This window comes from Uloborus diversus, chromosome 1 (assembly GCF_026930045.1).
Source record: "Uloborus diversus isolate 005 chromosome 1, Udiv.v.3.1, whole genome shotgun sequence".
Taxonomy (NCBI): Eukaryota; Metazoa; Arthropoda; class Arachnida; order Araneae; family Uloboridae; genus Uloborus; species Uloborus diversus.
The window spans coordinates 252,438,749-252,452,024 of NC_072731.1; the positions used below are offsets into that span (position 1 = coordinate 252,438,749).

Sequence of the window (13,276 nt, forward strand, 5' to 3'; positions counted from 1 at the left end):
TTTAGTTGATAAGTTTTAGTTGTTTAATGTCAAAATATAGTTCTGACAAAGGTGACTTTGGTTTTCAACGTGAACCGGAAAAAAAGTTTTTTATGTACTTTTTTATCTTGTGGTAAAATCTTCGTGTTGGACTTAAACCACTGTCATCACTTTCATCACCACTACCAATGTTATAGTTGGTATTATCCTCATCATCGTCTACATGTGGAACATCTTCAAGTGTTGGTTTTACATCAGAATCGTTTTCTCCCCAAGGAGGCAATTCTCCTCTTACATCGTTTTCTTCTTCATGAATTTCTGCTTCAAGCTTAATTTCTTCTTCTTTGGCAGCTTCTTCTTTGTCATCTTCTTCTGGCTTGTGTTCCTCAACAGGTTCTTCTTCAATTTCATCATGTAATGGACCTTCTTCTCTGTCGCCTTTTTCACCTTCCTCCTCATTAAACTCGCTTTCATCTTTTTCATCTTCATCTTCCTCTTCTTCATCAGCTTCTACTTTCTCCTCGTCTTCCTTTTCTTCTTTAGCTTCTTCTATTTCTTCTTTAACTTCTTCTTCTGCAGCTTCTTCATCAGCTTCACGTTCCTCCTCCTTTTCAGCAAATTCGTTGGTAATTTCCGGGAGCTCCAGGCGTTCATCTTCTAGTTCCCGTTTGACCATATCTCTATCTTCATCTTCCTCATTATCTTCCTCATCTTCTTCGCCTTCTTCTTCTGCAAAAAAAAAAAAAAAAAATATTATGCAATTTTTAAAAACCTAGCAGTATTATCTGTTTGATTCAGTGATTTTGTTATTTAAAAAAAAAAAAAAAACTGATAGTCAAACTTTTTTTTTAAATCAATAAATACATTTAAAAGAAAAAAACCCTTTCTCACACAGAATTTGTTTTTTTATCTCATCTAACAGAATGTAATCGGAAAATTCTTTTTAGCCCTGCATCTGAAGAAAGTGTTCGGCTGTAGATCCACTTCTGAAATAACTACTGGTATTCATGAGCACAATTTAGAAATTCAATACCGAAATTTTTAAATCATTCATTACAAGCAGGACCGACGAGAGGCCATGTCAGCCTAGTCGGAAACTAGGGGCCCGGAACTTGGGAGGGCCTAGCGACACTAACGCAGAAAAAGAAAGAAAAGGAATGAGAAAAAGAAAGGAAGAAACAAAAAACAGGGAGGGGACTCCGAATGAGAGTAAACGTAAAGATTAAGAAGAATTTACTCTGTGGCACTTAAAACAGAGTTAATTCTATCTAGTAAGCAGTTTTATTTTCTTTTTTCTTCCGTCCCCCCTTTTTTTCTTCCCCCTTTTTTCTTCTTTTCCCTGCTTTTCGTTGTTTTTTTTTTTTGGCAGGCAGGAGGGGCCTGGCGACATAATTGACAAGGGGTACGCCTTGGCTCTCAGCGGCCCTGATTACAAGCACATAAAAAAGCTAATCGTCATTAGTAAAACGGAGATAATGCGTGCATGTGTCTTCTAAGCCGGAGGTCGTGGGTTCGATTCCCGCCGGTGCCCTGGGTGTTATTTCCTTCTCTTGTGCTGTAAATCTTTCCTGTGTGTGTCATGAGGCAAGGCGCATGGCACGCGGTCCTCTATGGATGAGAAGCTGTTTAGCTTCTAAATAAATAAATAAATAAATAAATGTGTGCATGTTCCTTGTACAAGTCTAGTCTTCTTCACATTATTACCAAATGTGGCATGAAAACACTTATATGCCGAGAAATTATCGTTAAAAGTTTTACGAACCTTAAAAACAAGCGATTAAATCTTATATAATTAAAAACTGAGCGTATGTACCTATGTATCTATGTATGTCCAAGTTACTTCTCCCGAATGCCAATGAACTGACCATCGAACTAGGTATCGATAGATTCCTAATTTTCCCGTCTTTATGTTTGGATATTTTACACAATACTCCGATAATAATTAGCGAAGATATTGATTAAATATATTAATTATGACACTTAGATTTCGACATAAAATCCCTATTTTTCGAAGGCATTCCTCCATTCAAATTAGTATTCAGTGCTTCATCTCAACTTTCAGCAACAATGCTTTTATTAAAATTTACAGCGTGAAAAAAATCGACGAAAGATCTGTTGCCTTTTTTTTCCCTCGAATATGAACAAGTAAAATTCTTGCTTTTGTTTTAATGGCTTTTCCTATTATCGGGAGATTTAAAATGCTTACTTTTTGGTTATTTTTCCGCAATCTGCCGCAAAATTTTACTTTTTTTTTTTTTTTTTTGGTTCAAGCCTGAGTGTTGAACACGTGTCACTTGACATAACATTTATTTTCGAGGTTGACCGTGCAAAGCCGGGCCACATAGCCAGTTTTAATTATAAAGCCTGATTAATTACTGCAGCAATTATTAGCGGCACGTGAATTGCATATTAAAATTAAATATCATTTTTGGCCAATTGGGCAAAACCCAAAACTTTACTCTGGTAACCCTAGCTCCGCAGCAATGAAAAAACCGTCGGGAGTCACATGACCGACCTCCTTGAGGGCTGCAGAACCAAGTAAGGGGACCACGGGAAAAATTATAAAAATGGAGGAGCCGTGAGCTTTGCAAAGGGGGCCACTGTTGAATTATTTCAAACTGGTAATAAAATCATTGAGATGTGGATAAAATGTTCCCCTAATTTCAATCAAATATTTTTCACTTGTGAGGCAGTGAGAAGCAAAGGGACGTAAGTGACAAAGTCAAAAATTTGGAGATAATCAGTACGTATGATAGGAAAATCTCTCGTCTGCTTTGGAGCAAGAAATTGTACTAGTAGCTCTAGTAGGTACTGCTGTACCACATGATTTACGAAAAATTTTAAATAAAACTCTACCTACGATCTGAACTTTAAACGCGATTTACTCGAAACTCTAAATAGTCCACTTACATCCCCTTGCTTTTCACTCCCTCATGTATAATTCACAAACAAAGATGTACCTCAAACAAAAATTGCAAAAATTACAAAACTTTCATGTTTTCCCTCAAACAGATGTTTTCAGTATTTTTGAAATGATAATTCCAGCATAGGATTTTAAATCCCAGAAAACGCATAACGAGCAAAAACGGGACTCGTAGTTAGTCCTTAAAAAGTGAATTTACAATAATTATTGTAAACAAGTAACTAAATTAAAAATTTTAAAAAATCCCGACTGAGTCGCAAATGTAGAATCAAGAGGGAAAATTGAAAATCCTTTTAAAAACCTTGTACTATTTAAAACCAATTACAAGTATTTTATTAGTTAACAAATAGAAATTGGCAACAGATAAAAATTTTAAATCATTGCGTTAAATTTCCTTGCCGGCTAACGATAAATTCGGTTAACAATCGCTTTAAAATCTGTTTTGAAAAAAATACTCTTTATTTTTAATCCCCGACACACAAAGGAAGGGGGTTATAAGTTTGACGTGTCTGTGTATTTGTGTATCTTTGTGTCTGTCTGCGGCACTCTAGCGCCTAAACGGATGGACCGATTTTGAAAAACTTCTTTCTGTTCGAAAGGAGAGTTGATCGAGAGTGTTCTTAGATGGGTTTCGTCTTTTGATGGCATTAATTAACGAAAATATTAATTAAAAACCTCTAAAAGGTTTTTCGCGATTTTGCAGGGAAAACATATGTAAAAATTTAAAAATTTAAACCCAAAATAAAAAGTAATTTTTTCTGCGTCTGATAGAATGAATTTAGAACTTCCATGTTAGATAGAATTCGAATTATAACGTTTTTTAAAAGCAGATTTTAAATAAAGCTAAGCCTTTATTCACGCGATTGGTAAACGAATTCATTGTTAGCCGACAAGGAAATTAAACACAATGATTGAAAATTTTTACCTACTGCCAGTTTCTATTTATCGAAAAATACTTGTAATTATTACTTGCAATTGAATTTTAATTGTACAAGGGCTTTTAAAAGGATTTTCAATTTTCTCTCTTGATTCTATATTTGAAATCCAGTCGGGGGTTTTCAAAATTTTTAATTTTAGTTTCTTGAGGTATTAAATTTTAAAACTTTATCTTTGTTAATTATGTCTTCGAAGACGCAGCCTCGCTAAGAACACTCTCGATCAACTCTCCTTTCGAACAATTTTTTTTCAAAATCTGTCCATCCGTTTAGGCGCTAGAGTGCCACAGACAGATACACAGACCCGTCAAACTTACAATCCTTTGTGTGTCGGGAATTAAAAAGCCCTTACGTATTTTTTTTTTTCGAGGGGAAAGAATAAGAACATGAAAGATAGTTTAATATACCATTAAAAAATCACAGAAAACGAAAAAATGAGCCAAGAAATAAAACAAATATCTCAGTGCAATTTAAAAACAAAAATTTCGAAAGAACATGGGACATTTTTGTCTGTATGTGTTTTTCTTTAATGAATTTCGAAAGAACAGTCCAATTCAATAATCTCTCCCCGAACCATCTTTGCCTGCCTGCCTTACGCCTGCATGACGCCTTACTTCAGACTTCATTTTCTGATTTGAACAAGTTTCAGTTCAGTTTTAAACAGTTTATAGAACACTTATGTAAAACATTAGGCGTAAATAGTTAGACTTTTGAATCAAAACACAGCTAATAAATGGATTGGCTATATGGAAAATAATTTCAAATGTAAAATTAGTTCAAAACTTTTTATTGAAATATTCCAATGCTTTTTTTTTCCTACGAAAAAGGTGTTTAGCATTAACCTTTTTTTTTCTCCTAAAATCCAATGCAACCAGCCATAAAATGTTTTCAAAAAAATTCGAAAATATAGCAAAGATTTCGGATATGCTTGCAGTTTTGTCTTTTATGAGTATAAAAAAAATTTGTATAATTACATTGGGAAAGGTCATTGAATGAGTCTGATTCAATTAACGAATTCTAAATAAGTTTATTCTTTTCCATAAGAGGACTTTTTCCACAAGGGACAGAAGGGGTCACTTGAGGTCATTGTGACCTCTCAAAAATTTCCCTTATTCGGCAAATTTAGTTCTACAAACTGCAAATTAGGAGAAATAATTGCAATTTTTAAATGCCCGAATGTCCCTTTTCATTGGGTGTACTTATGTGTGAATACTCGTACCATATCATTCGGCAGAACTTGGAGCTCCATTAAACAAATTGGTAATTTCCGCCCTCCCAAAAATTTAAGTTTGGGGTGCCCCTGCTAGGAGTGGGAGACTACTATCCAGAGCCTTTGGTTTGAAGCCATATTGCCAATCTTTGGAATGTTTATATATACTGAGAGAAGGAAATTGCGAGTTACATTTGTCACAGAATAGCCGCGTTCATAACACACTTTTCTACCCGGGAAATCTCCGCTCTGGCTCCGCGAAAAACCGTTTGAAAAATAACCCCGTTTCCATATAAAAAGAGGTTTCCCATTGTACCAGAGAAAGCGATTTTTACCCAGCATCCTTTGCCGCTAGTAGACGAACTTGTTTCGCGTAATGCATTCTGGGTAAAAACTCCGCTTTCACTCCAGAAGCTAGCAGGAGGGGAAAAACTACACATATATCCTGCAAATAACCGGAATGCGGTGAAAAGCAGGTTTTTTTTCCGAAGTCGAAAGTGCCCATGGAAACGGCCCTGTGGTCGGAACGCAAGCGGGGAAAAGTTTGAAGGTAGTTTTCCACTGTCACATTTTAAGAAATAACACAAAAAAAAAAAAAAAAAAAAAAAAAAAAAAAAAAAAAAACGAGGAGATACTTGACACACCTGACTTTGAAACTAATATGGATCCAATAGCCAGGATTGAGAATTGTTTTATGGGAGTGACTGAAAAATTTTCACGGCTTCCGTACCAATTATACATTATGTGACGAATATTGCTGTTGTAGCTACATTATATCCTCCCATTAAGTTTAGCCTCTGTTTTCAGATTCATCCTGCGAATATAAAAGGACATCTATTGACGCCTCCTTTCTCGGCGGGATTGCGATAGTGAAAGTAGGTTTCATGTACAAAATGTCAGCAAATGACATATTTTAAAACCTAACGTACAATACAAAGTAGATAAAGTATGAGAAATAATAGCTTTTATGGAGCGTCTTTTCATCCATAATCTCACTAACTTTTCTTTGGAAAAGGGGCTCTTGGTAACGCAGAAAAAAAGGATCTGTACCTTCTTTCGAATTTTTGAAATTTGCCTTTGTAACACAGTCGAACCCGCTTAATGGAATAGCTATTTTGCCACGAAAAAATATTCTAATAAGCGGGGTATTCCATTAACAGGGATCAAAATAACGCATTACATTGGTTTGGTACACTGAAAATGTATTATATTAAGCTGGATATTCTTTTAACCGATATTTTAATAAGCGGGCTCGACTATTACCATTTGTATAAAGTGAAATATAAACTTAATGCGGGAACAGTTACGCTCAAGTTCACCAGCACGTGCTAAAGTGATACAGGTGTCAGTAAATTCGTGCTAATCATCCATCTTGTCAGACTGTCCAGGATTAACTTCAGCAGAAAAACTAAAAACGCTATAAGAATGTACTAGGGATATGTTTTTTGATTCAAGTCACATAGCAACAAGGATAAACTGTTACCTCTAAAACCAGGATTTTCAAATCTGGCTAATTCACTTTCATCAGGAATCTCTTCTTCAAACTCATCTTCATCTGCTTCGAAACGGTTGTCGTCAGAGTCGTCATTTGCCCATGGTCGTGACTGTGCTAGTTGGAGACACACTGCGGCAAGCAGCAAACAAAGGACGGGAACTTTACGTTTAAACAACATCATGACTATCACCTGCAATGCAAAAAAAAAAAAAAAAGAAGAAGAAATGTTAAGTTGAATGATGAACAGAAGAACGTTCAGTGAGATTCATTTCTTTTAGAAAACTCTTTTAACGCAAAAAAAAAAAAAAAAAAAAATTGCAGTTACTTCCCTTTACCTGCCACTGCAGAATACCACTTGAGATGTTCTTTACCGTAATTCGTTTCAAATATTCTCGTGAATGGTTAAGAAATGCAGAAAAAAAAGACTAATCTAGAAAACATTAAATAATGAGATAAAATTATATTAATTTTACAAAGAAGCGGGAAAAAAGCCAGCCAACAATGTCATTCTTTTTGTAGTATGTTACCGCCCTAAAGCCAGGGCTAGGCAGAAATACTTAAAATACACCGCCAGCTCAGTTATTCCATCCGAGGACTGCAGTTTCGTGCTTTTTAGCACTCATCAGCCCGGAATAGGAATCACATGAGCTGGAGGCGAAAAATCTCTTAAGGGAGCCAAGAGAGCCAAACAAACTGGTAGCTAATGTAGAATTAGCAAACCAGATGAGCGACCGCAGCAATGGTGCGGTTCAACTCAAAGATTGATGGCAAAGAAGATTGATGGCAAAGCTTTGGCAGAATTAGCAAACCAGATGAGCGACCGCAGCAATGGTGCGGTTCAGCTGAAAGATTGATGGCAAATTGATGGCAAAGCTTTGCCATCAATCTTTGAGTTGAACCGCACCATTGCTGCGGTCGCTCATCTGGTTTGCTAATTCTACATTAGCTACCAGTTTGTTTGGCTCTCTTGGCTCCCTTTCGCCTCCAGCTCATGTGATTCCTATTCCGGGCTGATGAGTGCTAAAAAGCACGAAACTGCAGTCCTCGGATAGAATAACTGAGCTGGCGGTGTATTTTAAGTAATGTCATTCTTGTTTGGATTTTTAACTTAGCGACTTAAAGTTGTAATAGTTTTAATTCCTAAATAATAAATCGTAAAATAGGCAGTTCTTCAAAATATTTAAATAAAATTACCCCCACTTTTTGTTAATTTTTTATTTAGGTGCAATGTCATGAGCGGCGACCACTTATCTTGATCTTTAAGATAATGGATAATGAATTAACCTCTAAAACAGTCAAACGATTTGCAATCAAGTGTCATCTGTATGGTTAAATTACCTCTGCTTTTTCTTGTTATCTTTTAACTATCAAGTTTATTTGTATCAGCAACCATGAATCAATTACCAAAAGACATGAACGTCTTTTATTTCACGCCTTCTTTTAAGCTATTTTAAACTTGTATGCAGTGACGTTCGATGTGGCAATGGTTATTTTAAGATTTAGTAACTGTACTTACTCTTTTAAACTTTAATGAATGGATATAAACGTAAAAAATACTAATAGTGCTACATGTTCTGCAAAATTTCCAAATCTCTGGCCGTTCAGAAATCAACTGTCCGGGATATTTAGCCAGGTGGCAGATAAAAGGAGGCCGGGTCAAGTGGTTATCATCCCCTCCCAACCGCCAATTTTCCGTAATGTTCATTACTTAAGATTATTTAAAAAGTCAATATAATGTTTTTTTTTTACCGTCATATATTTTTTATTTTAAGAAAAAGAGAGAGAGAGAGAGAGAGAAAGATGCAGAGATTTTCTAAACTTTACTTGAGACACTTCACAAAATCTGTAACTTAGGGAAGAGTCGGAAAAAAATGGGACAGATAAAAGAACGGGAAAACGCTGCCTTTTTGACGGATCTTGCTTTAACATCCAGTGGATAAACTAGAAATATTTTTTCACATTTATTTCGACACGTAGATGCAGCTGTCCAATTTCTCCCAACTCTCCCTTGCCTCAAACTAAGAACATAAGAAGATCGCAAAACAATACAATTAATACTTTTAAACAGCGAAATGAGCGGAATTAAACTAACATTTATGAAAAAAAACCCCAGCTGAAACGTAATTTAACCATTTATTCAGCTATACATTTTATTCATTAACAATTTTAATTTATTTTTTAAAAAGAGTTAAATTTTTTGAACTCACCTTGTGAAGCCCAGCCGGTCTGTCATGCAGAATGAAGCTATGATTCACTATCTATTTTTTACAAAATATATGAAATGAATAAACAGAAGTTTTATTAAAACGAAATTGCAAATTTACATTGGAACGGAAATTCGATAAGAGGCAACCCTTCGAGAGGAGCGGATATACCTTCAGCGGACACGTTCCTATCTGCTTCCGATCAGGACTTTCCCTGGAAAATTGATCGATAAAAATACCAGAAAGTTATATTTCTAGATTATTCGGAATATCATATTTTCTCTATTTTTTTGAATACTTTGTTTCCATAAACAAGCCATCTCAGTCTTTTTAATGTGAATTGTGAACCGAACTTTATTCAAGTGAATTGAACTCAAATTGTTAATAACTCACGTAGCGATAGAGGTCGCGTAGCGATTCATCTTTTTTCAACAATTCATTGAGTATTGATCGATAAAAACATCAGAAAGTGATGAATATTGATAATTCCGATCATCGTGTTTTCTTGGTTTATTATTATTTTTTAAAATCTATGTCGGTAAACAGCAGTCATCTAATTCCTTTTAATGTGAATTGATAGCCGAAATTAAATTAACTGACTACACTAGGTTTAATAATCAAAGTAGTATTCATGATAGACGCGCATCTTTTTTTTTTCAAGTGGAATAGTAATCAATAAAAATACCAGGTAATTTCTAGTGTCGTAGTCTCTTTGTTTCTTAAAAAATGTGTATGTGTTACCGTTAAAGTATGAAATCCGTTATTTTATAGAATACCTAGTTATTTCATGGAATAACTGATAGTGTTCGTTAAAGTGTAAAACTCTCTTGTATTTCATAGTTTTACTAGTTATTTCATAGAATAACAATCTGCAGCTCGTTAAAGTGTTAAGTGCGGATGTAGAAATATCGTTCCAGCTCAAAGTTTAGGTACTGGTCAGGGATTCAAAAAGTGTTCGTGTATAACCCAGTGTGTCAACAAAGAATGTTATTGTTTTAGAAATAATGTTCTTTGTAATTCCAAGAGTCATTTTAGAAATCCTTGTTGTAACAAATGATTTCATGGTACGTTTCCATAAATAACATTTATATGCTGCATAAATTAGATAAATTGCTTCTTTTTCATTTTAATTGTCTACCATTAGTTTATTTATAGAATACCTAGTTATTTCATTTTAGATAAATTGTTTATTTTACACTTTAACTGCCTCTCATTAGTTCATTTATAGAATAACTAGTTAAAGTGTAAAATTAATAACATATTGCGCACTTTAACGGACACGATCAGCTATTTCATGGAATAACTAGATATTCTATAAAATAACTGCATTATAATACTTTAACGGTAACATATGTATAAGCAAATCATCTGATTATTTTTAATGTGAATTGAGAGGCAAACTTTATTCTATTATTTGAGCAGCAATAACCCACAAGGTATTAGTAATCTACGCACATCCTTTTAACAACTAATTACCAATTAATTGAATATTAATCGGTAAAAATACCAGATGAGTGTCGTATTTTCTCTATTTCTTAAAATATGTGTATTATAGCAGTCATATAGTTTTAAATGTGAATTGAGAGTCGAACTTTATTCAGTTAGTTCAGTTATAGTCTGTTAATCACCAATGCATAGAACTCGTGATCAAGGAGTGTATTTTTCGTCAGTTAATTGTATTTTGATCGATAAAAGTACCAGAAAGCTATATTTCTCCAGGTTTATTATCGTACTTTCTCTATTTTCGAAAAAATACTCTATAAACAACGGTCGATTCTTTTTAATTTGAATTAAGAGCCGAAACTTATTAAATTAATTTTGCTGCAGTTGGTTAATAACCTGCGTAGTATTCGTGATCGATGCAAGTCTTATTTCCTCAACTAATTACCAATTAATTGAATATTGATCGATAAACATTCCAGATAAATCCGAGATAATAGATAAAATAATATTCGTGATCTTGGCACTCCCTTTTTTCAATTAATTGAAATTTTATCGATAACAATACCAAGAAGCTATAGTATTTCTTGATTGTTCCGATTATCGTGTTCTCTCTATTTCTACTTTAAAAATTTAGCCCATAAACAACAGTTATCTGATTCTTTTTAAAGTCAATTGAAAAAACCGAGCTTTATTAAATTAATTTTGCTGCAGCTGGTAAATAAACTGCGCAGTATTAGTGTTTGATGTACGTCTGTTTTTTTTTTTCATTTTTTCTTTCAATTTTATTATTAGTTTCCTCAAGAAAGCAATGTTTTACAACTCGTTGCTTTGAAGTGAAGTAATTCATTGTGACTCTCGTGGTTGGAAATATTATGTTCGTAGAATTTATTTTCATTCTATTAGTTTTCATTTCGTTATATATATATATATATATATATATATATATATATATATATATATATATATATATATATATATATATATATATATATATATATATATATATATATTTACTTCTTGTTCATATGACTAACGTTTCGTTTCCGCTGCAGCGTTCAATGGGAGAGGTAACTATTACGGTAGAGCAGCGGTAGGCAATCCGTCGATCGCGATCGACTGGTCGATCTCCAGTCTGTTTTCAGTCGATCACGGTAGCATTCTAGACCTTGTCCCCCCCCTCAAAGTACCATTAATAAACAATATTTTCTGAGAAAAAATCACGATCAATTTCTAAAGCAAAAGAATTTTGAAAATTTTTCAGAACTTTTTAAAATCTCGAAAAGGACCACCATTTTTAAAGTTAACCAAAAAAATAATTTAGCATTTTTTTTCTTGAAAAATGTCTCCAAAGTTATTATAGATTTGCAGATAAAACTTAGTATGAATGTTTTACAAATTACTAAGGTAGAGAAAACATAGCATTGAACATAATTTTATCAGCGGTGCAGCAAGGAGAGGATCAGCCCCCTTCTCCCCACTGAAGTCGATCCTGGTGTTTACCAAATTTGGAAAGTAGATCGGCAGTTAATTTAGGTTGCCGATCGCTGCGGTAGTTTCCCAAACGCGGCACCCTGAGGTACCAAAGCGAGAGATGAGGGGTACCGAGAATAGCTCATGATTTTAAATTTTTTCGCTCAAGCAAACAGTGACTTGTTAAATGTCATTCAAGTCATGAACTTTTAAACACTAGCTCTAATCTTTAATTTTATATTCTTACCACATATTTCCGTGTTTTTTTCCCCCTCCGAAATCGTATAAATATATGCAATTGTATGTGTTTGCGTGCAGACAGTTCAGGATACCGTGAGAGAATTCTGATTTTGTCAAAGACGACTTAAAAAGGTCATTGATTAAGGATTCTCAATTGTTAATCTGACAGACCGGCACATGTCAGCGAACAATTTTTACCAGTGTGCAGTAAAAAAAACTTCCTGATCCAAAAAAGTCATAATAATGATAATTGAACATTATTATGACTAATTAATGGGTGATAGACTAATTAATGACTAATTAAAAGTCATAATAATGATAATTTATCATTATTTTGTGAGCAAATTCTGTAATTTTTTTCCCGAAGAGTTTGTTACTTATCGATGACTTACACTGTAAACCAGCTACCTCCACATTATATCAAAAATGTATTATAGAAGCAAGTACAGTCCGTTCTCGAAAACAAAGACTTGCAATCGGGATGAATTCCATTTTAAAAAGAGGCGATGGGTTGAGGATGGGCACTTTCCGCTCGCACTTGCTATCTCTGTCTTTTTCGACGCTACTTAGGAAGAACTGCTAAACACGTTATTTTGCACCTTTTACTTGCGGGTTTCCCTCGCTATTTTCGATAAAATCAGAGCAGACCTGACGCATGCGCAAATTGGCGGGAGGTATCAGCTAAGGAAAACAGACAGTAACTTCAAATGCTGACTACAAATGGAAAAAAATTCGCTGTATCAAATACAACTAACTACAAAACATGCTAAACATAGCATGTTTTTATTTACCTCCTGAAAAGTCATCGATCCTGAGAGATAGCTGGTTTACAGTCAAAGAAGTCATCATGAACACAGCGATTTGCAAAAAAACACTTATCCCTAGCGTTAAAAATTATTATAAGTACAACATAACTAACAATGACGAATCTAGTTAGTAAATCATGTAAGGAATACGTAAAAAATGGATAACTAATCTTCTTTACTAATAATAAAGCGGAAAGTCTCTCTGTCTGGATGTCTGTAGGATGTCTGTGACGCGCATAGCGCCTAGACCGTACGGCCGATTTTCATGAAAATTGGCACAAAGTTAGTTTGTAGCATGGGGGTGTGCACCTCGAAGCGATTTTTCGAAAATTCGATTTTATTCCTTTTCTATTTTAATTTTAACAACATTTTCCGGAGCAAAATTATCATAAGATGGACGAGTAAATTACGAAATTATCATGACGTGGAATGGGAGAGCGAATGAACATAGCCAATTGGCGAGAAATTCGTCATCTATTATTTGTAAATATACAGGCGAACCGAATGACCGTTTAATTTTCAACTACGGGCAAAGCCGTGCGGGTACCACTAGTTAATTAAATAAATTTGA

The 13,276-nt window shown here is 34.4% G+C and overlaps 1 protein-coding gene across 1 annotated transcript; it reads right to left on the reverse strand.

The window, feature by feature from the left end:
- Nucleotides 1-8,891, reverse strand: LOC129226807 (cilia- and flagella-associated protein 251-like). Its single transcript, XM_054861437.1, has 3 exons — nucleotides 8,750-8,891; nucleotides 6,531-6,732; nucleotides 1-708 (listed from the first exon to the last, which is right to left on the reverse strand). The coding sequence occupies exons 2-3, from the start codon at nucleotides 6,721-6,723 to the stop codon at nucleotides 65-67; spliced, it is 837 nt and encodes a 278-aa protein (XP_054717412.1). The 5' UTR covers nucleotides 6,724-6,732; nucleotides 8,750-8,891; the 3' UTR covers nucleotides 1-64.
- Between the last annotated feature and the right edge of the window lie 4,385 nt (nucleotides 8,892-13,276).

What these genes read in the sequence shown, in the direction of transcription:
- LOC129226807 (XM_054861437.1), bottom strand. Translation starts at nt 6,723, where the DNA reads ATGATGTTGTTTAAACGTAAAGTTCCCGTCCTTTGTTTGCTGCTTGCC. An exon ending in TGAAAATCCTGGTTTTAGAG is followed by an intron (nt 709 to 6,530) that starts GTAACAGTTTAT and finishes TTTTTTTTGCAG; the next exon opens with AAGAAGAAGGCGAAGAAGAT.